Below are 26,491 nucleotides of genomic sequence, written 5' to 3' on the forward strand. Positions count from 1 at the left end.
TGCCATGCCTCATGGATGTATTAGCTATGGCAGGGGTCCCCAACCACCGGGCCAGGGGCCAGTACCGGTCCATGGGCGGGGCCGAACTGGGCCGAGGAAACCTTTCAGGCGCAATGATAAAAAAAATACACACACAAAAAAATACTTTTGTAAATTATACAAATACAATTATAAGTAAATGCATATCTATTTTGGAAATATGGGCCATTATTCTATTTTAAAATTAATATAGTTTGAAGCTTTTGCATGTTTATGTTGATTGTTGCGAGTGTCCCACTTTGTTTGATAGTCCTTGAACGCACCATTGTACGTGCGCTAGCCTTCTCCCACTCTGCACAGATTGTCAACTATACTGTATTTTTATCGGGGGTTTTTCACTTCATATTTGCTCCGAAATGCAATACTCTGTGGGAATGCATAAAGGTAAAGTTTGATGACGTTTTTGAGAGCTAAAGTGTATGTTTGTTGTGTGCACAGCTTCAAGTTAATTCATGCTAGCACACTGCCACCACACACATCAAGCAGCCGCGCTTAAAAAACAAACTCCAAGCTTATCGTGGTGGATGGCGGGTCTATATTCACTTTGTGTTTTTAATTTGATGTTGTTCCTTTCTTAGTTTTACACAATATATACTAAATTAGATAAATTACATCGCTATACGACCCCCACCACCACCACCCCCGGTCTGCGTAGATTTGTGGGAACACGAGCCGGGCGGTGGGTCCAAAAAGGTTGTGGACCACTTATCTATGGTATAGTATTTGTTTCAGACATGCTTAACAAGTTACGTGGAACATCACGTGGTTACATTTGCACAGTTCAACATGCCTGAATAGGAGTGGGAAGAAGCAGAGCTTATTTAAAACTACCCCTTTTCCATGTCTATATCTAATAGTGCATTCACACCATAACATTTACATAATGACACTTACAATATTTTCTTTGCTTACATTTTCTCATTTCTATTTAGTTCACTAGCGATAGCACACTTCGGATATCTCCATGGCCAGCTCCAGAAGTTCTGCTGAGTCCTGGCAGGAGGTGCACAAGTCCCAGTCCAGTCCCAGATTGCACTTCCAGCTCTCCCATCCCTGGTGGTCCCTCTGACTGGACTGAGTGACACAGTCCAGTGAAGGAAAGCAAAGTTCAACAGCCCTCCTTGATGTATCCCGCAGCAGGAGCAGGAAGTCGTGGAAGCGGCAGTGCAGACAGGCCAGTAGAAGTTCAGCACAGTCTTCTTGGGATGGAGAAGTCACACTTTAGCACACATTACAGTATAATTGTATTGCAAAGAACAGCAGTTTAAGGACCTCCCGGTGTCATTGCAGCACGTACGGTACCTCCTGTGATGGGCTGATGGGAGTCATCAGAGGAAAACCCACTGCTGCTGCTCTTCAAACTGTCCGAACATCCGTCCCAACCCGTGTCTTGTTCATCATGTCCAGAAGACGTCAGAGGGCTTTCTTTTGAACAAGAGACGGGACTGCAATGACTGAAACATTCAATCTATAGGTATGTGTTTTACTATCCATCACACAAAGACGCAGCATTCATACACATACTTTGTCAAACATAAGATGAATACATTTTCAAAGATTTGAAAGCATCTAGTTTTTTGTGTGAAAATACCCTCACTGGACACTTCATTAGGTACAGTAATGATGCTACACCAGGGGTCGGAAACCTTTACTATCAAAACAGCCATTAATTTCGATCAATCAGTCTGGAAAAGGTGATCAAGGCATTTCGAAAGCTGTGGGACTCCAGCGATCCACAGTGAGAGCCATTATCCACAAATGGCGAAAACATGGAACAGTGGTGAACCTTCCCAGGAGTGGCCAGCCAACCAAAATTACCCCAAGAGCGTAGCGACGACCCATCCAAGAGGTCACAAAAGACCCCACAACTACATCCAAAGAACTGCAGGCCTCACTTGCCCCAGTTAAGGTCAGTGTTCATGACTCCACCATAAGAAAGATACTGGGCAAAAACGGCCTGCATGGCAGAGTTCCAAGAAAAAAACCACGGCTGAACATAAAGAACATTAAGGCTCGTGTCAGTTTTGCCAGAAAACATCTTGATGATCCCCAAAACCTTTGGGAAAATACTCTCTGATCTGACGAGACAAACGTTTAACTTTTTGGAAATGTGTGTCCCATTACACCTGCCGTAAAAGTAACGCCACATTTCAGAAAAAGAACATCATACCAACAGTAAAATATGGTGGTGGTAGTGTGATGGTCGGGCTGTTTTGCTGCTTCGGGACCTGGAAGACTTGCTGTGATAAATGGAACCATGAATTCTGCTGTCTACCAAAAAATCTGGCCATCTGTTGGTGACCTCAAGCTGAAACCAACTTGGGTTCTGCAGCAGGACAGTGATCCAAAACACACCAGCAAGTCCACCTCTGAATGGCTGAAGAAAAACAAAATGAAGACATTGGAGTGGCCTAGTCAAAGTCCTGACCCGAATCCTATTGAGATGCTGTGACATGACATAAAAAAGGTGGTTCATGCTCGAAAACCTTGGCTGAATTACAACAATTCTGCAAAGATGAGTGGGCCAAAATTCCTCCACAGCGCTGGTAAGATACTCATTGCAAGTTATTGCAAATGCTTGATTGCAGTTGTTGCTGCTAAGGGTGGCCCAACCAGTTTAGAAGGTTTAGGGGGCAATCACAAAAAATTAGAACTCAGGAGGATGACAAACACTTTTTCCACATCACTGTAACTAAATATTATAATAATAATGCCATTTTTTGTGGTCTTGAGTTCAATTTTACTTTGTTCATAATTTTTATGCATGCATGCAATTATCAGGTTCCTCCTAATTTCTCTAATAATGTGCTCTGAAATGCACTTTGCAAATATAATTAAGTGTATTTATGCAAAAAAGAAAGTCCTTGTTTGAGACCAATAGTGAACCTTTTAAGACACACGTTGCTTTCATTGGAAATTCAACCTTTGACTGAATGACTTTTTTTCAATGCTGTTTGTGATGGCTAGAACTGTAGACATCTATTATCTACGTTAAGCAATTTTAGCATTATTTTTATTTGCTTACCAGCTGGGGAAAATGAAGTTCTCGTGCGTCAAAATAAGGCATGCAGGGTCCCTAATTATGGCTCCGACCACTTTGGCAGTCAAAATTGATCCTTAGATTGGTAGAGGTGGAGTTAGGCATACAACACTTCACATGCACTCAACTGAACTCTTTACCTTTTAGTCGGTATTTGGCCAAATCATGCAGAAGGTGATGAGGACCTACCGTCACGCTGTGGTTTCTTCCCAAGCTCAATAAAATGTGTCTCAGGAGCGTCTGAGGGAGAAGTTGTCATCTTCTGCAGAACAACAATTGATTCTGATGTATTTTGTTTTCTTTGTGTTAACAAATAACACGCTAGAGATTCATATCATCGGGATGATCCCGCATTCCTTTTTTTTAATATTACCTGTCTTTAGCAGATTCTTAATCCAGCCGACTGTGGCTTGAGACCTCTCAGGTTGGGCTCAAGTATTCCCAGCATGTACCAGCTCACGCCTCCTTTTCCATCAGTGCTCACCAATCAGGAGCCACATTTGTATTGCAAGTAGGTGACATCATAGGACACAAGGGACACTAATACCGCCACTTAGCAGAAAAGAAGACAACATATTAATTTAGTATATAGTATAACGCAATACATTCATGCTCTAAATATATTTTGGGATGTGGGAGGAAGCAAGAGTACTCGGAGAAAACTCACCCAACACCCAACGAATGTTCCAATGCAGATTGAAACCCGGATCTCCAAGCTCAACACAAACTATCCTTCCATTGTGATCAAATACAAAAAGCTTGGTGTTTTAACACTGCCAGATGAATTGTATTTTTTTTTTGTAGAGATGTACAACTGCACTGCACCGCAAGGAGAGCTGTTTCCATGCTATTATTTGGTGCATTTAAAGGAAAACTGGACAACTGGACTTTTTTGGGGAGGAATTTTGGCCATCCTCCACAATCCTTATGTGAGACAAGAGCACGTCTTTCCCTTTTCTGTGCCTGCTAGAGAGCTGCCTCATACTGGCAGTTTTTCACTAGCAATGCATGTAACGGGGAGTCACCTACATACTTAGCCTGTAAAGCCCTCTAAAAAAAAAATCCAAAAACGCTCCATTTACATGCCCCCACCTACCAGGTAGAGCGACATTGTTATTGTCGGAGTTAACATGCTTTTCTGGTGTAGTGACACAGCGTCTGAAGTCACTAGCTGCTGGCGCTATGTCGTCTTTGAGTTTGGAGAAGTTAAGGGTAAAAATAGTCGCCGTCACGCTGATTGGTGATGCCAGTGCGGCCCGGGGGCCATGTGATTTTATCAGCCCGCAGCACAGTCTAAAAATGTAATTTAACAAGGAAACTTAAAAAAAAACAAAAAAAACAACAGCAAAAATGGGAAAATTAATAAAATGTCAAAATATAAAAAGAAGAGTTGTAATCTAGCAAGTAAAAAAAGCCATACTTTCACAAGAATAAAGTCTTAGTATGAGTAAAAATGAGGAAAAATATCATTTCAGTAACAATGTTGAAATAAAGAAAAAATACATTATTGTTTTAAAAGACATAAATTTATAATTACGAGAAGAAAACTTATAAGAGGAAAGCTGAACTGAAATAGTTGGAAAATAAAAAACAAATTAAAAACAGCTGTCATTTTATGGTAATAAAGTCAAAATATTAAGAAAAAAGTAATAATCGAATGAAGAACAAAAGTGGAAATTTTACAAGAAAAAAACGTTGTTTTTAGTAGCATTTCACTGTGGCCCTTGCATCCTTTCATTTTTCAGTATGTGGCCCTCGCTGGAAAAAGTTTGGACACCCCTGCTCTATGCTGTCGTTGCTGACGGAAGTAGCGTTAGGGCCCTCAGGCCGCGGCCCGGTACCAGGCCGTGGGTCATTTGGTACCGTACCGGGCCGCACAGAAAGAAATAAATATTTCCATGATGTTTTATTTTGAAAAGTGTCCGGATTCTCTCTATTACATCCGTCTCACTGGACACATGTCCATTGTGCGTGTGCTAACTTTCTCTCGACTGCTACTGTCCTTTTAGCATTTTTTTCAGCTCATATTTGGTGTCAAATGCTGATACTACGTGGGAATGCATAAAGGTAAGTTTTGATGACTTATTGAGCGCTAATTCATTAATATTCATCAATATTCATGCTAGCACACTGCCTTTTACCACACATGTCAAACAACGATGCTTTTAATGCGATGTTGTTCATGTCTATATGAACAACATGACGGGCGGGGGGGCTATAATGTACGCCCCCCCCCCGGTCCGCGGGAGATTTGTGGGAACACAAGCCGGTCCGTGGGTCAAAAAACGCCCCCCCCCCCCGGTCCGCGGGAGATTTGTGGGAACACAAGCCGGTCCGTGGGTCAAAAAAGGTTGGGGACCACTGGTTTAGAGGGTTTTATAGGCAGAATAGGTGAATCCCAATGACGTCCAAAATCTGTCAGCATGAGGCCGCTATCTAGAACGCACAGAAAAGGGAAATCCGTGTGTCCTCGTCTCACACTACGCGAGAGGGACGAAATGAGAGCACATTCAGTATGTGAAACGCGAATAAAAGCTCAAACAAACAAACAAGGCTTGAACACAGTTATGATGAATTTATTCTTCATAGAGATGGTTTACAGTAAAGGTCAATCTATAGCTTCTACTCTTACATGATCAATTTGAGAAAATTCAGCCATGTTTGTGGTGGGGGTGAAAAATACCAACACGTATAAAGACATTCTGTTTTTCAATCACCTGATGATATCTTTACATACAAATATATGCAATCCTGTCGGCAGTGAATATATCAGGAATCATCTCTCTACAAATGTATATATAATATGACAACTAAAATAAAAACCGACTAGTGTTTTTTGTCTTTTTTTTTTTTCTCCCTCCCCCCGATGAAGTGCTCGCTATCAGTGTTTCCTTTCCTTTGGCTTCTCCGCTCCTCATGCTCCTTGTATTTATTAAACAAGATCAACCATGAAAAGACACTTTCACATCCATGATCTCACTCTACTGTACAGAATTAAAAACTTGATTATAAGAACAAAAAAAACAAAAAAAATACTGATAAATACGGAAACAAAAACAAGAAGAGTGTGTTTGGTTATGTAGATGAAGCAGTTGCTTTTGGACTTTTTTGGAATACGTCGTGTCATTGCCGTGAAGGAGAGCTTGGACCTTGTGGTCAAAGCGAGGGCACACGGTCCAGACGAAGCCTCTCCGGGCTGCCGTTGTCTCCGTCGCGGTTTATCTCAGGGCTGTGGCCGTGCTCGTCTGTGCTCTCGGATTCGTAGGGGTAATTTTCACAAATCTCCTCGTCCTCCTGCTCCTCTTTGATGCTGGTTAAAAATTTTTAAAAAAAAGCAGGAAGGCATCACATATCAATATCTACTCACAGATGATTCAATTACGTGCGGGAAGCTTACTAAGCTTGCGGAGGCGATTGTGTCGCACTGCTGTCACTTTGGTATCCAGACCCATTGGCGAGGGCGCCGTTCATCTGCTCTTGAAGGACATGGGGCAAGGAATGTAACGGGATGCTGCCTATGGCACCCGGGTGGTAGAGAGAGTTGCAGTCTAGACTTCCAGCCTGCAAGAAAACAACAGAGGTCAAAATGAACATGAATGGTTCCATGTTTTCCTTTATCTAAAGCAGGGGTGTACAAAGTGTGGGGGCCAGTCCAAAAATACAGTTAAAACCCCCCCCAGCAAAAATGGAAAAAAACAAGCGCTCATTTTATCTGCTTTTTTCCATTACTACTATTATGTATGACTGTTTCAATGCAGTATTATCCTTGTGGTTGTTGATATTATTTTGTCCTTTCCATCATGGTCTTTATAGTCATCACAGACATATGCTGATGTAGTCCTGTTTGTTTCTGTTGTTTTGTTATTGTTGTCACAATTGTTGTTGCTGCTGTTGACCATGTCTCTCTCTTTTTTGTCCCACCTCTTATCCCCACACCCTCCCTAGCAGTTTTCTTTTCTCTTCTTCTCTATCCCCTCCTGCTCCGGTCCGGCCGCTCCAAATTTGCATAACAACAAAACACCAAAGTCAAATAAACCTTTAAGGAGTTATGAGAGTAAAGACAACATTTAGGAGAATAACGTCACAATAATAGTAAACATCATAATAGTAAGAGAAAAAATAGCATAACGTTTAAATATTAAAGACTAAAAATGCTGATTATTTTTTTAACAGTCGTAATACTATGAGAAACCAAACAAAAATAAAGTTGCACTTTTAGGAAATTTAGGTTAAAGTTATAAAATTACGATAATGAAGTGAAAATATTAGGAGAACACAATACCGTAAATCCCCGTGTGTAAACCGCACCCACTAAATTTAGAGGAAAAAACAGATATGTTCTTATAAAAGCCGCATCGGTATATAAGCCGCATGTGCTAACATCATTAAGTGGCATATTGTGGTGCGCACAAGTCCGTGAGGACCAGTCAGCTCTTTATTTGACACGAGTCATTCGTGAGCTATGAAAAAAAATCACGACAAGCTTGTCAACCCATTGGAAATTGGAGGTATAACGGTTTCACCTTACAACCAACATTCAACTCATCACACAGCAACTAACACGCAAACGTTATACCTCAGAAATATAGAATTATGTATCAATATGAGTTTTATATGAAAAAAACAACATATTAAAGTGATCCCATAATGCATTTCGGTTGAGAATAGAATGTCATTGGAGGAGCATAGAAAATGGTGCTGCAATGCTGCTTCTGTCCACCAGACGGAGCCACAGCATCCGCAGCCCAAAGCAAAAAGAGGGAAGCTGACGTCGTTGCAGCGCCCCAATGAATGCGTTGCTCAGCAGTGAAACTTTACAGTACTGATAACTGATATTGGGACATGTATATCTGTATATACACCTTTTGAGTATTAAGTTGCGGTGTGATGAATTTAGTGTTTTATGAAAGACACTGTGAGTCTGACTGACTTCCAATGGGATGACAAGCTTATTGTGAGTGCACTAATAGCTCCTGATAGGCTCCTGCCAAAGAGAGAGCTATCGTTTCCTCACTGACTCACAAGCGGCACAGTATTTAAACAATTAGTAGTAGTTCTGAAGTCAAGGAGATGTCACGAAATTGCAACTTAGCCATAAGTTAGACGCACCGCTGTATAAGCCGCTACTTTTTTCTTAAACTTTGAACCCTGCGGCTACACGGGAATTTTTGGTATTAAGACAAAAAAAATGTACGAAAAGAACGTTGAAATATTTGTGTGAAAACAAAATAAAAACAGCAAGAATGGAAAAAAAGAGCAAAAAAGTAAAAGTTCATTGTAATAATTCGCTTCGTCAGCGATAACACAAACCTGAGATGCAGACTGTTTTTTTCTTTAAATATGAAAACGTCTCAGAATATCAACATGGGTTGGTTTAAAAAAAATGATTTTTCCGTATGCAGAGTTTGGACACTCCTGATTTAAAGCAAATATTCACAAGTCACGAGCTTTGAAACCGAGGTCCGTGTATTGGTACAGCTCACTCGCAGATTTGTCCCTACCTGAGACACAGATCCGGCTAAACTCTGTCTGTTTTTCAGGAGAGATCTGTAATTACAAAGTCACAACAAAAGAGCGAGTGAGGGATGGCGGGAAATGACTGTCAGGCCGTAGACGCCAAAGCTCCAAAACACATTCAAGTGGACGTCAGGTCTGAGATGGTGTGGCGTCAACAAGGCATTAGCCAACTCACCCATTACCAGCAGCCTTCTGGGGCCTTCTTCTGTGGAACTCGATCTCGTCCACCGTCCACACGGCTCCCTTCACATTCTCCAGGCGGACAAAGCACTTATGGAGACTCAGATTGTGCCTGACAGCGTTCTGGGCAATTAAAAAAAAAAAAAAAATTGTACGTAACAATAAGCACACATGGACATAAACTATAACTGCTAACAAGTTCTCTCATCAAGTTTGTACCTTCCATGTCGCTGCATTGCGTCTGAAATAGGCAAAGTTTCTTGTGAACCAGTTGTAGATTTCATTTAAAGTCAGCTGATTGCGAGGTGATTCGTATATTGCCTGAAAGTGATGGAAAACACAATATAATAACAAAGATTGAGAATTCCTAGCCTAGTCTAGCATAGAGTCAAATTTCGCCTTTACCTGTCGTATGAGAGACGCATACGTAAATGGAGGTCTAACTTCTGCGCTCAGGTAAAACTCCTTGTTATCAACGATATCTGCCGAAAAACAGTGCAAACAAACACTTAAAATGCAATCTCATGGGATTTTCATATTCAGTGTGGGTTTTGAAATGCTCTCTCGTTATGTTTTTCTGCTTTGTTTACGTGTCAGGACCTCTGAGAGCAGACAGGAGCTACAAAAACACAAAAACTTTGCGCCCCGATGAAATTCAGGTAAAGCCTGTGTAAGCCTGCAGATTTGCCCACTCACCTTGGCTGACGGAGCGACTGTACCGCCTACGTACAGGGGTCCCTGTGAAGATGCCATTCGGGGTGAGGACCGAGGGGGAGTCGGACAGTGGCGTCAGGGGTGTGGATGGTGCCGTGGCGGTCTGGGACACACTCATAGGGGGGCCTTTGGGCAGCGTGGTCTGGGAGAAGGACACATTAGGCACCAGATTTGTCTGAGAAACACAAAAATGTAAAGTCAGGAATATACTCAAGTACACAAATGTGAAAATGCTAAGTGAGGGAAACCTACGGGCTGAGCTGCAGGTTTGGGCTCAGATGACTTCAGGTGAGCCATCATGGCTTGGAGTCGCTCTTTGTCCTTCTTTAGCTGCATTCAGAGCATATAGGAAAAGTGGTGAGCTCACTTTCTGTGCTATATATGTATATATATAATATATATACACACACACACACACAACAAAAATATAAACGCATCGCTTTTGTTTTTGTTCCCATTTTTTATGAGATGAACTCAAACATCTAAAACTTTTTCCACATACACAATATCTCTCAAATATTGTTCACAAATCTGTCTAAACCTGTGATAGTGAGAACTCCTCCTTTGCCAAGATAATCCATCCCACCTCACAGGTGTGCCATATCAAGATGCTGATTAGACACCATGATTAGTGCACAGGTGTGCCTTAGACTGCCCACAATAAAAGGCCACTCTGAAATGTGCACATTTCAGAGTGGCCTTTTATTCCATCCATTTTCTATACCGCTTCTCCTCTTTTAGGGTCGCGGGCATGCTGGAGCCTATCCCAGCTGACTTCGGGCGACAGGCGGGGTACACCCTGGACTGGTCGCCAGCCAATCGCAGGGCACATATAGACAAACAACCATTCACACTCACATTCATATCTATGGACGATTTAGAGTCGCCAATTAACCTAACATGCATGTTTTTGGAATGTGGGAGGAAGAAGGAGTACCCGGAGAAAACCCACGCACGCACGGGGAGAACATGCAAACTCCACACAGAAATGCCCAAGGGAGAATCGAACCAGGTCCTGATCCTTCCCGATCTCCAGACTGTTACTGTGTTGGCCAACATGCTAACCACTCAACAACCATGCGGCCCTTTCAACAAAATGACTGCCTGAAATTAGAAAATGCATGTTTATGTTGTCTAATTGCGATGTGTTGAAAAATGGTGCTTATAATGGAAGTCAATGGGATTTTTCTCCTCTAGGAAAGCGTCCACCTGAAAGTGGGAAATTTTGGGTCCTCAAAATTTTTTTGCTACTAATCTTATGTATAGTTACGCTTGATCTTTGACATAGAGCCCTTGCCATAACATTTATTATATGGAAAATAACTCATTTTGTTTGTGTTTTTCTAAGCAAACACAGTGACATCATTGAACGATATGGGAATTTCAAGGGTTAAAATAATCAAAATATGTTAAGTTGTACATGTTTGGTATTTTTTATTAGAACTCAAGTTGAATGAGAGATATAAGCAAAAATAAAGAACAAAATATTTTCAGTTTTTGGGAGAAGCCTTTTTTGTCCTCTAGGGACCCAAAAGGATAGTATTGTAAATTAAAGGGACGCCAGAGGATTAAAATGGAAACACATTGGGTTACTTTGTGGCGTGTAGTTAGTGTAGCTAGTCTAAAGATGCCACTTTGAGGTCCAGGCCTGGTGTGAAAACAACATTACTGACGTTTCACCTCAGCTGACAGCCAATGGTTACACTATATAAAAAATAGTAAGTGAGCAACTAACTCATCTAAGTTCACATTTTTGAACAGACAGAAAAAAATCATCAAACAAACCTGTAGTTCCAGCTGCTGAACAACTTGCATCTGCACGCGACACTGCGCAGTGCTCTTGTCGTCAAGTGTGTGCTCGCTGTTCAAATGCCTGCAGACAAACAAAACAAGTCCGTACAGCAAACGACACTTTTTGATACTTTTTATTTACAAACTGCATGCATAGGTTGCCAACTGTAATGACTTCAATGTAGAATTAACGAATGTCATATGACTTCTTGCTCCTTTCAGTACAGACATGTTACTTTTCTGCGTGAGTCCATTAATTTATATTTTTTTATCAGAAAAATGTCCTTCTTTGTTAGCATCCTATTAGCTAGCAACAAAATGGCAACCAGAACCGCAAGTTACGTCGCCTGTCTATGATGTCATCAGCGGTTGACTCTCAGAAATGTTAACACAAAACACTTTTCTATACTGTAGTTAATAATTATATTTTTATATGCATAAAACAATTCTACATGCATATAAATGTGGAAGGAAAGGGCTAATTGAACATTTAAGGTTACATTTACCTTCACTGAAGACTACTGATCCCAAAGACACCACACTGACACTGTTTTGTCATGAGTTATTTTTTTTTAGTTCAAGAAGTGTTTCTCACCTTCTTTATCAAAATGCTGGCACTTACAACTTTCTTTGGCTACATTTTGGGTTATTGAGGTGAGAAACACTATTGAATTGAAGAAACAACTCATGTCAAAACAGGAAGGTGGTGGTGGGTGATCTCGCTGCCACATTGTGTCTTTGGGGACAGTCCTCAAGAATCACATCTTCACTGAAGGTAAAAGTAACCTTAAACGTTCAAATGATCCCTTTCATGAATCATGTCTGTGTATTTATATGAATTGTTTTAGGCATGTAAAACTATAAAAACGTGTTTTGTGTTAACAATATTGGCTTTCTGGAACGGATTACTTCTTTGGGGGAAAAATTGTTTCGGTTAGAGTCAGACCTTCTGGAAAGAACTAATTATGCTAACCAAGGTTCCACTGTATTAAGTAAGTTTTTCAGCAATAACTTAATTATCGATTCACATCTATGATAGCCCTTTTCCCCTTGTTTTTGCTTTTTGTTGTTATGTTATTACGACATCTGCAAATAGACTTTTGTAACCACAGAAGAGGGACGTTTTAGTTTTGAGAAATAGCAGTGGTAAATGTGTACATAGCCATATCAACACTACAGGACAAAATATATAAAAAATAATGCTCTAATGGAGACAAGTGGGATAGAAAATGGATGTTTTAAAGAAAACTCTTTGTACAAATGCATTTTGTGGCTCCTTTGAGATCCACAATACTGCAAATAAACGTCACGGTGTGTCTTATTAGAGGCACATAAACATCAAATCAGCGTTGCGGCAAAGACATTCCGCGACTCACTTGAGAAATGCCTGAAAGTCTCCAAAGACGGTCTCGCAGCCGGGCCATTTGCACATGCCGTTCCCGTAGAGAGGATGGCTACTCTGTGTGTTTTCATCCAGCGAGCCACTGAAACAAATCGGAACATGTGACCAGTGTCAGTGATGTGTAACGCTAGAAAGTAAACCTCCATCTCAGAGCAGGATGTATACAGATTTCAGTTTGGACAGGAAAGCACCTTTCCTTCCTCTTTAGGAGAGCGGGATGGCCGTTAGTCGCAGACTGGTGATTGGACGACTCTCTGGAGTCCCCACCCGTGGAAGCACTGCTGTCATTCTCACAGCCTGAAACAACACAGCATTCAGCTGGACTCGCCAGGTGGCACACGCACTTCTAGGCAATCAAACACAGGATTGGCGACGTACCGGCAGCGGCGCTGGTGGGGAGCACAGAGAGCAGGCCCTGCCTCTGCAGGTTGAGCAGATGTTGCTGCTGCACCTGAAGGAGCTGCTGCTGGATGGCGATCTGCTGTGCTGTGAGCTGGGACACAATTGGCACACCACCAGTTAAAGGCGGACAAAATGTGATTTATGGGAAGAGTTGCTTGGCACTTGAATGACGTTTCAAGACAATGTTTTTTTTTTTTCGCCAGTGCGGTTTTACAGTACTCCCACAAGTACTAATGTGGTCAAACATTCCCTTAATTGTTTGCATACAAAGCCCTCTTGTGGAAGACATTCCCCTGATGACATGCACATTTGGAAAGAAACTAAACATTTCCTGTATCCAGACGCCCACACCTGCTGCCAAGTGCCTCTTGGAGCTATGAAGCGCCGGTAAGTGCATGTTGACATTGCAGGTGGCTGATGGGATTTTTAGCGTCACCCAAAACCGTCTTTCCATTCCAAGTAGAAGGTTCACCAACAACCTTTTTGTTGTCTTTTATTTGATTAAGTTTGCCTATGTAGTGTCTTCTTAACAAAAAAACACACATTCGTTGTGAAGACTTTATGCTGGCAGAAAGAGCAATAAAGTACACTAAACTGAAAGCAGCAGCATGCATTTCCATGACGAAAATACACGAGTGAAGATGAACTTTTTGTACATATTTGACTTATTTTCCAATAAAAGTCTTTAAAATTGTGTAATAATGTCATAGTATGTAATAGAAAGACGTTGACACACGGAGAAAAAGAGTCACGGCGTATGCGTAATGTACAATTAAGAAAACTAACCCATACACATCCACAATAAAGTGCAACATAATGTCTGCGCTAAAGTAGTGGTGTCAACATTAACGCAGATATGTAAAATTACCTCCTGGCTAACTATCCCAGCATTCTTCTGTTGGAGCAGCTGCATATTTAGCTGTTCTTGCTGGTTCTTGAAGACCTCTTGGATTTGCTGCTGCAGACACGTTGAAGAAGTAAGAGTTAGAGCAAACAGAAGAGTTATTATGCTCAGCGAAGTCGGACGGTACCTGGTGTAACATGAGGGCCTTTTGCTGCTGGAACAGGGCTTGGATCTGCTGAGGACTGAGGACCTGCTGCTGCGGCGCCTGCTGCAGCTGCTGAGGAGCCTCGGCTGGCGGGGTCATCATGGATGACGATGCTGGGACCTGATACAACCGCGACATTGTATTAGAACAAAGTCCGCACCTGTGTGAGCCGAGGACATTAATATCTATCAACAAAACGTGGCACTTTTACAGAGGAAATGGAAGTTTTCATTGCAATGGATGTTTTTGTGAACTCGCACAAAACAGACAAAGGAAAACGGGCGTGGTGTCACTCAGTGTTGAAAACACTGACGGAGAGAAAAACAAGATGAAACAGTTGTGTAAACATATTACGAATGCGCTTGATAAGAATGTTCTTGTTGGTTGGATGGCGAGGAGTCACACGTGTCTGAACACGCTTTACAAACATGAAAAGGAACAACAAATAAAATATATGCTAGACAGCATATTGTTAAAAGAACAACCGTGCTTCGACATTTTGTTGATGATATACTATCTCAGAATGAGGTAAATAGCCTCTGTAATTGCTGTGAGGAACACGGATGGCCTATTTTAAGAATCAGCAGTACTGCTGGACAAGCCTGTACAACTTTAATGTGGCAGTGTTCACAGTTTTGCACAGCGCTTCTACAAACGATGCGGCACACCAACACCATCAGACAATCTTCATTTCAAAGCATAATGTTATAGCACAGACTTGTCTGGCTTTTGATTAGGCCAGCACGCATATTCATCACGTTTGACGTTAGCTTCCGTGTCTTTTTTCAGATGTACATTCGCAGCAGTCCATTCTTGGCCCTTTGGTTTGGCTTCAAAGTTCCGGTGTAAATTGGATTACTTAAAACACAGACAGTGTCTCACAGAGAAGCCATACCGGTTTGTCTCCTTTAAAGACAAACATGTATTTGCTTTCCCATCTGTCGTTTGTTTATTTGGACTACTCCTATTCCCTCTCAACTCAAAAGCGCAAAGAAAAACACAACAAAATTGACGGACACCTAGTTTTATGTATGTATGTTTTTATTTGCATACATTCAGTCTGTAAGGCATAATTTTATGTACTTCCGAAGACTCATGCTGTTGCATGAAATGATGTGGTGGGCCGGATCTGACCCGTGTGCTGGCGGTTGAACATGTGTGAGCAAAGAAGTGCATCACGCACGCACACAGTAACGCCATACCATCAAACACACCTCAGTGCATACAACGGTTAGCAGCTGATTATTCCAACTTACGGTCCTCTGTAAGAAAGCTCTTTGCAGCCAATTCAGCTCAAAATGAACCAAACAACGGCAGATGGCTCAAGGGAATTAGCACACCATCAAAATAACAACAACAACAACCACCACCACCACCACCACCGCCGCCGCCATAAAAACAACATCCTCTACTGAGCAGGCAGCAATTTACCAACCCCCACTCCCTGTCGAGCCTCACTGCTCTGGCAGTGTTTGCCGTAAACATAAACAAAGTAATCAAAATTGCACAGAGACTAAATAATGAATAAAGACAGGCAGAGCCTGTTTACAAAAACAGAATGCAGGATTCATATTTTAATTAAGGTCTGAACCACAAACAAACATCTCTCTCTGAGGCAGAGTCTGTTTTGAGTCGGGTAAACAAACTGACAGAGAATTTCACACAGGCTTTGGGCTAACAATAACAGACGACTGCCTCCTAGTTTGGCCTTTCTTATGTGATTCAATGTTGTGGAGGTGGCCACAAAAGAGATGAAAACAGGTCTACTCCACAGACAGAGCCTGTTGCCCCCCCCTCCTGTTTTTCTGTGGACACCATCAACACAACAACAGCCTTTGCCTAATCCCTGTTACCATGGCAGCCAGCAAGTCCAAACATCTTGTGTTGTTGTTATTGTTGAGAGTCATACCAGTGAGCAACAGAGTGTAAACACAGATCAGTTCTTGCAAGACTGGTCTTGTGAACTCCAAGATGATTGACAGCAAACAACTCCACTAATACGTACTTACTTATACACAACCTACAAAAAGGAGCAGCATCTACAAAAACACCCACGATATTAAATTACACAACCAGTTGATTGAAAATAATCTTACAAATAAACAGGGCAGACCTGATTATCTCCATTCCAAATTCCGTCTGGGAACAATAAACATTTTTAGAAATAAAAAGCCTAATCTGAAAAGGTTGCATCGATGCAACTGGACTCTTGTTTGTTTAAGATGTTTCCCCTTCAATCCAAAAGTGTGGAGTCTACCTTTACGTTTCTGTTGTTGTGAATGATGGTCCTGCATAACAGCACGTCTTTCTCCTGACTGGTGGCAAAACTGCCCATTAGCAACCCCGCCCTCGGAATGAGACAATATTTGGGGGAGAGATGTCTGGACATTGTTGTAAGTAGACAGTAGGTGATGGCGCAAACCTCATCCTCTGTTTAGAGAGGGCTTTTCTAGTTTGACACAGATTGCTTCTTTCACACGTCTTTCAAACCAGCAGTCTTCTTTATCCACAATTTGAACGTCATGGTCCTCAAAAGGAACGTCCCTTCTTTTTGAAATGCAAATGGCGGGTTGAAAAAATGTGCATCCACACTAAGCAACCCAACAAATGCATGGCACAACATGGGGGAGCAGTTTCTTTGGGCCCAGAGTCAGCAGTTCATCGGGGGAAATTCCTTTGAGAGTATGATATCGAAATTTTGGATAGGGAAGACCGCTGGTTTGAAAAGGTGTGAAAGAAGTCATTTATGTCAAACTAGAAAGTCCACCCCCCCCCCCCCAAAAAAAATAGAGGAGGCGGTCTGCCCCATCACCTACCATCTGCTTACAACTAGGCTTGTCACGATAACTAACTTTGCTGGAAGATAATTGTCCTATAAATTATTGTCGATAATAGATATTATTGACATTTTTTGAGGCAATTTTTTCATGAATTATATGGCATAATAATGACAGTACATCGCATCGAAAACAATAAACTTTAATTTCAAAAGAGTATTTAACATTGTAATTGGAATGTCAAGAGCTTTTAAATAAAATGCATTAAACAAACAACATAATAAATTAAACAGACAAAAAACCGACAAAAAAACGGAATGAAAATAAGATGGAAGCTCAGTCTCTTTTAGCAAAAACTGCACTTAAATAAAAATCCCAGCCATAACGAAAAACAATAAAAAAAACACCCCATCTGTTACAAAATAATAAAAACCACACACAAACAATAAAATGAAGTATCAAGTCTCTGTAAACAAAATTGCCCTTCAATAAATTAAGAACATTAGGTATTATTCCTTAACAGGCAAACACAGAACAACAGGCAAACAAAACGAGTGCAGACAAGCCACAGGCCATATGCAAATCTGTAGCCACTTAATTTGACAGATTCTGAGCAAGGAACACCAACGTGTTGACCTTGTGTGGTTTAAGGCAGGATCTGTCTGGAGTAGCAATGTTACCAGCTGTGATAAACAATCCCTTCGAGGTGGTGTTTGTTGCACAAGGAATTGCCGTTTGGGACATGTACGTTCTCCCAGGCAATTCGTACTGTCAAACATTCCTAAAATTTCCTGAAATGCTGGCTTTTCAACATTCAAAGGTTGCATTTCTTTTGCAATGTAGCGAGTGACACTGTCTGCGAGCGCGCACCATTTTGCGATATTTTCTGTATATTTACTTTGCAGATCAAACGCCTCAGTAAGCGTTGCCTGTCCGGATGAAGGCTCCACTGCACCTCCACCGGTAGTTTTTTTCCCGGTTGGGAAAACTGGACAGGGTGTCGTATTGCCCTGCTTTCTTGTCGCTACTTTCGAAGAAACGCGACATATCTGTTTGTCGGTGTTCATGCGCTCACCTTGTCCATTCTGTTTAAACGTGAAATGTTCCCACACTGGGGCTGTGGAATTCGACTTAGAAGCCATCGCTTTTGTGCCTTCATTCATATTTATGTTTGCTTGCTCAAGACGCAAAACTGTGTATCCACTCACGAGTGTCCCCGCCTCCACGTACCGGGACGAAGATGTGGAATATCTGAGAGGAGAGTTCACTCTCTCCGTTCATTCCACTATAGAACCAATGCACACAGAAAAATGCAGAGTAACCACTCTGGTCATCCAGCCTGTTTGGCAAAGAGAGACGAGGAAAACAAACACGCATGCACGTGACAATTTATCAAGGCCGGCAAAATGATCAACTTCATTTTTATTTATCGTGCGATTAATCTATTTATTGATTATCGTGACAGGCCTACTTACAACAATGTCTCCCCAAAGATTGTGTCATTCCACAGGAAGAGTGACCACTAACGAGCTCTTTTGCCACCAAACAGAGGCCTGTACTGCAACCTAAACTCCGCAAACAGAGCTAAACGGTATTGCGAGGAGGCCTGTCACAATAACAAATTTTGCTGGACGATAATTGTCATATTATTGTTGATAATAGATAATATTGACATTTTTTTGGCATTTTTTTTCATGAATTCTATGGCATATTAATGACAGTACATCGCATAGAAAACAATAAACTTTCATTTCCCCAGCGCATTTAACATTGTAATTGGAATGTCAAGAGCTTTTAAATAAATTTAACAAACACAATAAATTAAACAAACCACAAAATGACAAAAAAAAACTCAATGAAAATAAAATTGACTCTAAAATTGCACTTAAAATAAAAATCACAATCATAACCCAAAACAAAACGGTCTCTGTTAAGAAAAAAAACACTCCAATAAAAACCACACAGGTATAGTTACCTCCTACCTCCTAGTGTATAGTGTAGTGTGTCAAACAAATGTAGGGGGTCATATTTAAGCTGGACAACATATCTGTGGTTGCAGAATAAAATGCAGTGTTTGTGATGTCCTTCAACACGTCTTCTTTCACTCAGTTTACAGTTCAGGAATTGCTTTTTGTGACATGTACGTTCTCCCAGGCAATTTGCACTGCCTGTCAAACATTTCTAACATTCACTTTCTCCGGTCATTCCACTATAGAACCAATGTGCACAGACACATGCGGAGTGAACCCTCTAGTCATCCAGTCTGTGTGGTACAGAGAGACGAGGAAAACAAACAAGCATATATGCTCAATTTATCAAAGCCAGCAAAATTATGGACTTAGTTTTTTAAAACGTTCGATTAATCAATTATCGTGAATGGCCTAATTACCACAGCTCTGTATTTCACTTGCTGTACCTTGTGGTGACCACCAGATGACAGTGTTGATGTGTTTTGGGACAAGTTTTTCTTTGTGGCAAGTTTTGCTTTTTTGTAAAAGAAGTGATTTGTTCCAGTTGATTAATCCCTCAGAGTGCTTATTCCTCCAGCAAATAGTGTAATATAAGAAGACAAACTATCCCTGATGTTTGGCTCAAGTGAGCAAATGTAGCGCATTCCCTTGGTTGAAAGTCTATATCTCTTCCAGAGAATTTCAACAGGGAACGCTAGCGTGTCAGTGAGATCTTCAAAATGCCACTCCCGTCATGGTGCCACACGAATTATTGTCGCTCCCACGCCCACCTGGTTCTCAACAAATGGTGATTCCATCTCCTGGTAGGGACCAGGTTGTGAGTTCAGTCTAAGTGGTGATATAGCCGCTTTACAAGAGAGCCACCTTCATAGTACAGGCAAGCCTGGCTTAGACTTAACAGACCTTACCAACCCACAATACTCGCTTCGCAGTACAACCCTCTGGTGAAGGACCTACAGCTACGCCGGGCAACAACAACAACCCTATTTACAAAAATGTAAAAACTGAAAAAGCTTTTTGGGCAAAAGGTGAAACGTTTTCAACAAACAAGAAGAGTCCAGTTGCACAGGCTGAACCTTTGTGGATTACCATGACGTGGATGACTGAGAAGCTACACAGACAAAAAGACTTGACAAGCAACACAATTTACTGCATGAGCCTCGTTAACGTTGATGCTATGAGCATAAACAACAACACAACACAAAACCCTCCACCCAACAGGAGTTGCACACTCCCTCTCTTTCAAACTCCAACACTCATCCTATGCTACCACTCAATAAATTGAAAACACGTTGAAGGACTGAAGCATACCTTGGCTTGCAAAACAAACAACAACAAAAAATACAGTATGTCCGCTATCAAGACAAGTGGCGACATGAGAGCAGCTGCAAGCCGCCATGAGTTACAAGCTAATGACGGACAGTGAGCTTGACAATGTGCAACGCATTTGTTACAAGAACAAAAGGCCTCATGCCAAAAAAGGGTTCTATAGCATTAGTCAATACTGGGAAACATGGGCCTCTGAACAGTGAATGTTGTATCAAAAACAACCAACGGGGAAAAACTGACCCTGGGTGACTCTGGCGGAGGAGTCTGGCCGCTCCTCAGTCGACTGTCAGTATCAGCATTTTTCCCGTTCTGTGTCCTAACAGCTGGAATGGCGTGGCTCGTTGGTTCTGACCCAGACTCATGCATCTGGACTTCACTGACCTGCCAAAGAAACAAAAACAGCTGGATGAAAAAGTTTGGTACAAAAGAATACAGACAACACCATTCTCAGCTTGTTATAGAACACACCCACACTAGGCGCTACACCGCTCTGATACATCCTCAAGTGTGGTACACTCCCTTTGCCCTAATGCACTTGGAAGACGTGGGCCTGGGCGCAGTTCGTTCATGCATGCGCACATATGTGAGAACGTTGTCCAGTTATTGTTGGCCTCCTATGATGCAAAATTGACTTTTTAATGATGTGTCCATAGAGCCTGTGCATGACCACTAAATGAGAGAAAAATGTTTCATCACCCTCACTTGTTTGCTCCACTTTTGAAAGTTACGGATCTGAATGACGTCGAACATCATATGATACCGCCTGACCCTGCCATTAGGTAAATGAACAAGTTGTGTATATGCCTATCACTGAGTCTCTAATGCACGTGCGTCAAACACAAGGCCCGGGGGCCACAGGTGGCCCGCCACAACATTTTATGCGGCCCTCGAAAGCCTTGGAATAATGCATGTCAATAATGCACTTCACCTCTGCCCTTCTAAATGTATTTGATCTGTCATTTTGACAGACAAATCGTACTGCATGCGGTTCTTCTAAACGTCAGTATTACCTAATCATGCAGAAAGATATTCCACGCATTTTTCAAAAACAAATACTTGAATGTCTACTTGCCACCATGACATTCTCACTTCACTTCTCATTTCGAAGCAAGTTATCCATCAATTTGTTAGTAAAAACATAATAATCCACCGCATGGGCAACTGTGTAATACTACTATGAGGTTATATTCATATTTAGATTCATAAAAACTGACAGTTACAAGTGGCCCTCTGAGGGCAGCCGTAACTGCGATGTGGCCCTCAATGAAAATGAGTTTGACACCCCTGCTCTAATGAATCTATCGTGGACATCGTGTTTTTGGGATGTGGGAGTACGCTACCCTACATGCTAACCACTCAGCAATGAAAGACAGCTTTGTTATAAACAAAAGGGGGGCGAGGGGGGGCTTCGCTACACATCATAAAGTGTAGAGCTGCACCAACTATCGGTCAGCCTGTTACAAATTTGACTACAATAATTTTATAATTATGTTTTTCTTCAGTGAATAGGCTAACCTTGCACGATAGCTTCTTAATGTGTGACTAATATTAGCATTGTAGGTCACATAGCTTTGCTAGCGTTGCTAACATTTGTGTCCACCCCCACTCCTTAATGTTATGCTGTTGTATCTATCGCATCTATTATGTTTAGAGCGGCAACAATTAATCCATGACTAATCAATTATCCAATTCATCGACAACTGTTTTGGTATTCAATTCATCATCGTTTTTAATTTTAAAAATGTATAAATTGTGAATATTATAATAACAATGTGAATGTTTTAATATCCATAGTCATCCATGAAAGTAGACCGACTAGATTTGTGTTTTAGGCAAAAGAAGATATTCACACATGTCAACTTTGACTTTAGAAAACAGTGATCAACACGTTTGCCTCTTTTCCGATATGTTGTGGCCCAAACCACTGACTGCTCTGTTCATATTGCTTCGGTCTGTCTAGGGCAGGGGTGGGCAACTTTTACCATCAAAAGAGGCATTTTGCCCCATCGGCAAAATAGTCTGGAGCTGCAAAACATCAGCTTCAAATCAGTGGACTTATGTGGTCATCGGTTCAAGCCAGTCGTCTGCAGGGCTGGGCTGCAGGGATGATCACTTTTACATGTGTAGGTCTTCCTTTAAATAAATTACTACTTTTCAGAAAGTGTTGAGTGCTTGTTTTGAAAATGTCAACGTTTTTTGTTATTTTTCACCACATATCAAGCGTGTAGGTAAGCCAGCATTGATGGCAGAGAAGATGAAGGAGTATGTGCACAATTAAAAATTTTCTTCTGAGATGTTTGTTTTTTGGGGGGATATATTAATGGTTAGCTTACCGCGGGGGAAAAGGTGTCTCTGTCATGTTTCAAAGAAGGCAGGGAGGCAAACATCAGCTTTCCCTTCCTTCCCCGCGCTCATCCAATCACCTGTCAAAACTCAGCCAGGATGCATTCATGGCCTTACTGAAAATCTGATATTTTTCAGTCTTTTCAAAAATGCACATTTTCCCCACTTGGACTCTAAAAAAATATTCGAGCATTGCGAAGGGAACCGCGGGTTGCCAACCCATGGTCTAGGGCCTATTACTCCATAAATCGAAACAACAAGCTTCAGATTAATCAACAAGGAAAATAATCATCAGTTGCAGCTCTAATTACTTTGGACAAGTACAGGGTCGCTGTCTATATCAGGGGTCGCCAACCCGTCGATTGCGATTCACCAGTTGATCTTTGGGACTTACCTGGTCGATCGTTGTTGTAAATTCCCTAACTTTAATTACAAGTTTAGATTTAGTGCAGGCACTGGTCGGCGCGGACTTCGTGTTTGTTATGCCAGGCACCTATCAGAGAAGGCTAAGGAAGGTTCTTAGGACCAATTGCACATTTGAGCCATCCAGGCAGCTGCCGCTGAAATGCGCTTATATGTTTATGTCTGTCTGTGCTGGTGATAAAAAAAAGCAGGCACCCAGCCCTGAGCTCGGTCTAAATGCATGACTGTAGATCGGGTAGATCTTACCTACATTCACGGCCGGGACCAGGGATCTTGGGCTCAAAAAGGTTGGTGACTACTGGTCTATATACAGTAAATGTAGAAACCGGATAAAATGCACAACAGTGCTTCTTCGAGCCACACAGCTCATTAGCATTAAAGCTACAGACACACAAAACGGCAAGTTCCTAGTAGGTAAAGCACACGTTTAAATTCCAGCATCAAGGCTAGATTTTGGGCAACACGCTTCGATTCTCCCTCGGGCATTTCTGTGTGGAGTTTGCATGTTCTCCCCGTGTGTGCGTGGGTTTTCTCCGGGTACTCCGGCTTCCTCCCACATTCCAAAAACATGCATGTTAGGTTAATTGGCTACTCTAAATTGTCCATAGGTATGAATGTGAGTGTGAATGATTGTCTATGTGTGCCCTGCGATTGGTTGGCGACCAGTCTAGGGTGTACCCCGCCTCTAATGAGGATAAGCGGCATAGAAAATGAATGGATGGACACATCAAAATCACTATTGACGTCTGAGGCTTATTTAAAATCATTAAAATATAGTATAATATGGAATCTTTAATGATAACCGCCTCCAGTATTATAGAACTAACAGAAAGACTAAAAATAATCCACAAAGTCAACGCCTATGGTGTGCTTACTCATGCACAAGCCCATGTGCACCCAACATAGTCGTGTCATATGATTAAGGCGATTGCTCCTCTCATCAGCTATTAATGATAGCCACCACCTGTGTACAGTAGAAACACAATGACTCTGAATGAGCCACAAAAATCCTGAAAGTGGCCGTTACTGTACGTAGCATTTTGTTACAAAGTGACATCGCACAAGAAGCCCAATCGCTGTAGAGCGGTGGGAGTGGAGGCCCGTGGAGGATAACCAAGGACAAATACTCAATAATCAAGCCGAAGCCTGGTACGGTTGAAATGGTACAGTGCGTGTGATTGATCGTTCATAATCAGTGTATGCAAATGCAGCTACAATATTGCAGAATAATACCAAACTGAAGTGACATGTTACAATTCTAGGTGGTTGAGAGTCAATTTTTACCTGAGGAGGGAAGTTCTTTGTGACCTTTGAAGCACAAGGGCGGGACTGATAGCAAACAAACTCCAAACAAACAAACAATAAAACCTTTCAGTTTCAGTGTGTGTATTTCAAGTCCGTATTTTACATACATGGATCATCGCAGTATGTGATTGCAACCCGTTCAACGAGACCACTAAGATTTCTAGTTGCACTCATGGCACAAAGCATACTAAGACTTGCTGAGAATTAAGATGTTGGGCCAATATGTTTTTTAGTTGTCCGAAGTTTAATTACTTGAACTTTACTTTCCACCAGGAGATGCACATGCACACTGACCACATGCGACGTCAGGATTTTGTCCTTCTTCCACAAATACTCAGTCGACCAAAAAAAAAAACCACAGGTTTGGGGCACGTGTGGGTTCATCCAGTGGGGTAACATTAGACCTTAAAAAGAGCAACTCTTTTCAGTAGGAATAAATAACCCTCTATTCACTAGTATCTGAAACTACCAATCTTTTAGTGAAATAATTGTAACCAGTTTAGCATGTTTAAAAAAAAAAAAGACGAGTCAAAAACAGTCTCCTCTGGAACTGGGAGAGGAACATGCTTGGTCTATTTGTTGAATAACTGAGTGCTGCCATGGCTACTGTAAACACAGGGGCCCTGGGTCTGTGTTTATGTGCAAACATATCTTCCTTCTGGAACAATTTACCATTAACCAGGTGGTGCGATAAACGGCCGTGTCAGGTAGTACAATGCACAAGGAGGCTTTTATGTGTACAGCTTGGGAGTGCTTGAGTCAAAAGCTAAGCAGCATAAACAAAAGTAAATAAAGTAGGCAAACAAATGATGTGTGCAGATGAAAAAGCTCAGATGAAACGGGCTGCATTGCCCCGAGGAGATCTTCAAGGTTCAAAAACTTATAAATCATACAAAGAAAACAATCATTAAACTTACAGCATACTGGATATTAAACATAAAACATAACTCTTCGGTTATCTTACAGATGCAGTTAAACTCCGTGCACATAAGAAATGAGCATTTCCTGCATGAGATGTATGTGTCAGAGCAGTATTATTCATAATGCGGATATTGCAAAGAAGGCCAAAAAAAGTGAAGTGATTCCTGCAAATGAAAGCCTACCTAAAATCATATCCGGCATTTGCAGGCGAGGTTTCCATTCTGTGTGCTTATGCTTTCAGGATCAGGGTTACTTCTAAAAACAAAGAGCTGAGTTTCCTGTTGTCAAGTCTGAAGATGTCAGGGGCGGGACTCAACGTTCTTCTTGTAATTATTGAAAATTCTGCACATCACTATTGCGCATTAAAAATGAAAACTATCCAATGCATTTTTATAAAAAAAAAAACATATTAGATACTGCAACAGTACTGGCGGGTAGCATCTTAATAAAAGTATGAGGTTAAACGGTGCAACGTTAGCTTCAACTTTCTCATGTTCATGTGGCGATAGTGCAGCACGGAATGGAGGTATGGTCTGCATTGCTTTGACAATCCATCAGCTTTCGTATTTGTTATTGCTTAAGTCCATTTAAAAGTCGTTCGCAAAAGGGAATTGGGCGCAAATTTAGGAAGTTTACTGACTTTGAGGACGGTCAATTCACTCACCGTGTGAAACCACACGGCGAGAATTCCAACATAAATATGCCTGATAAGATGACATGTTAGGTGTTGCCCACCATTAATAGCTGTGCGATATGTTCCACACAAAATGAATGGACTCGACATCGCCGAGAGCAGCCATTGCAGGTTTCTCCTAGGACCCCAACCCAAAGCTAGGCGTAACAAATGAGGAACTAGGAGTTAGCATGCTCGATGTCCGAATAGCTTGTGCTATTTAAATGCTATATTGACTCGCTCCCTTACAAGTCACAATATAGACATGTGTTATCAAACATACAACCTTGTGGGTATCAGTAGCAATAGACAACAAAAGCTAGCCGCTAACTGAAAACAATCGTCTCTTTCTCCGTGTTGCCAACGGGGATATTGCAGTAAATAAGACGTATAGGTCAGCATTCGTATAAAGATTTATCTGCGCGCAACTCAATTAACTTTAACTCACCAGGTAATGTACGCGTAGACAGTGTTGGGCTCGGGGTGGTGGCTGGCGAATGAACCTCGGTGTGGCTTCGTTGGTAGCCGGGCTAGCCACAAGTTGCTAACAAGAGGGTGTGGCCTCGGTAAAAGTAAACAATGGTGACGTCATGTCCACACGCGGGACCGTCCTCCA

The 26,491-nt window shown here is 41.6% G+C and overlaps 1 protein-coding gene and 1 long non-coding RNA gene across 6 annotated transcripts; one reads left to right on the forward strand and one right to left on the reverse strand.

Moving 5' to 3' along the window:
- Nucleotides 1-23: 23 nt before the first annotated feature.
- On the forward strand, nt 24-10,141 carry LOC129182525 (uncharacterized). The gene is made up of 3 exons (XR_008570663.1): nt 24-423; nt 972-1,513; nt 8,620-10,141. It is a non-coding gene; the product is annotated as an uncharacterized LOC129182525 (long non-coding RNA).
- LOC129181904 (forkhead box protein P1-B-like) lies at nt 5,640-26,452 on the reverse strand. 5 transcript variants are annotated; one of them, XM_054777869.1, is made up of 16 exons: nt 26,324-26,452; nt 20,451-20,591; nt 14,117-14,254; nt 13,954-14,040; nt 13,062-13,176; nt 12,875-12,980; nt 12,658-12,765; nt 11,276-11,363; nt 9,743-9,820; nt 9,473-9,665; nt 9,182-9,258; nt 8,996-9,097; nt 8,772-8,899; nt 8,581-8,626; nt 6,477-6,640; nt 5,640-6,389 (listed from the first exon to the last, which is right to left on the reverse strand). In XM_054777869.1, the coding sequence occupies exons 2-16, from the start codon at nt 20,574-20,576 to the stop codon at nt 6,236-6,238; spliced, it is 1,710 nt and encodes a 569-aa protein (XP_054633844.1). In that variant the 5' UTR covers nt 20,577-20,591; nt 26,324-26,452; the 3' UTR covers nt 5,640-6,235. The 5 variants fall into 5 exon arrangements, with proteins under 5 accessions (XP_054633844.1, XP_054633886.1, XP_054633677.1 ...); XM_054777911.1 differs by having other exon boundaries at nt 9,473-9,632; nt 13,954-14,043; XM_054777702.1 differs by having other exon boundaries at nt 13,954-14,043.
- Between the last annotated feature and the right edge of the window lie 39 nt (nt 26,453-26,491).

Source organism: Dunckerocampus dactyliophorus, chromosome 1 (assembly GCF_027744805.1).
Source record: "Dunckerocampus dactyliophorus isolate RoL2022-P2 chromosome 1, RoL_Ddac_1.1, whole genome shotgun sequence".
NCBI lineage: Eukaryota > Metazoa > Chordata > Actinopteri > Syngnathiformes > Syngnathidae > Dunckerocampus > Dunckerocampus dactyliophorus.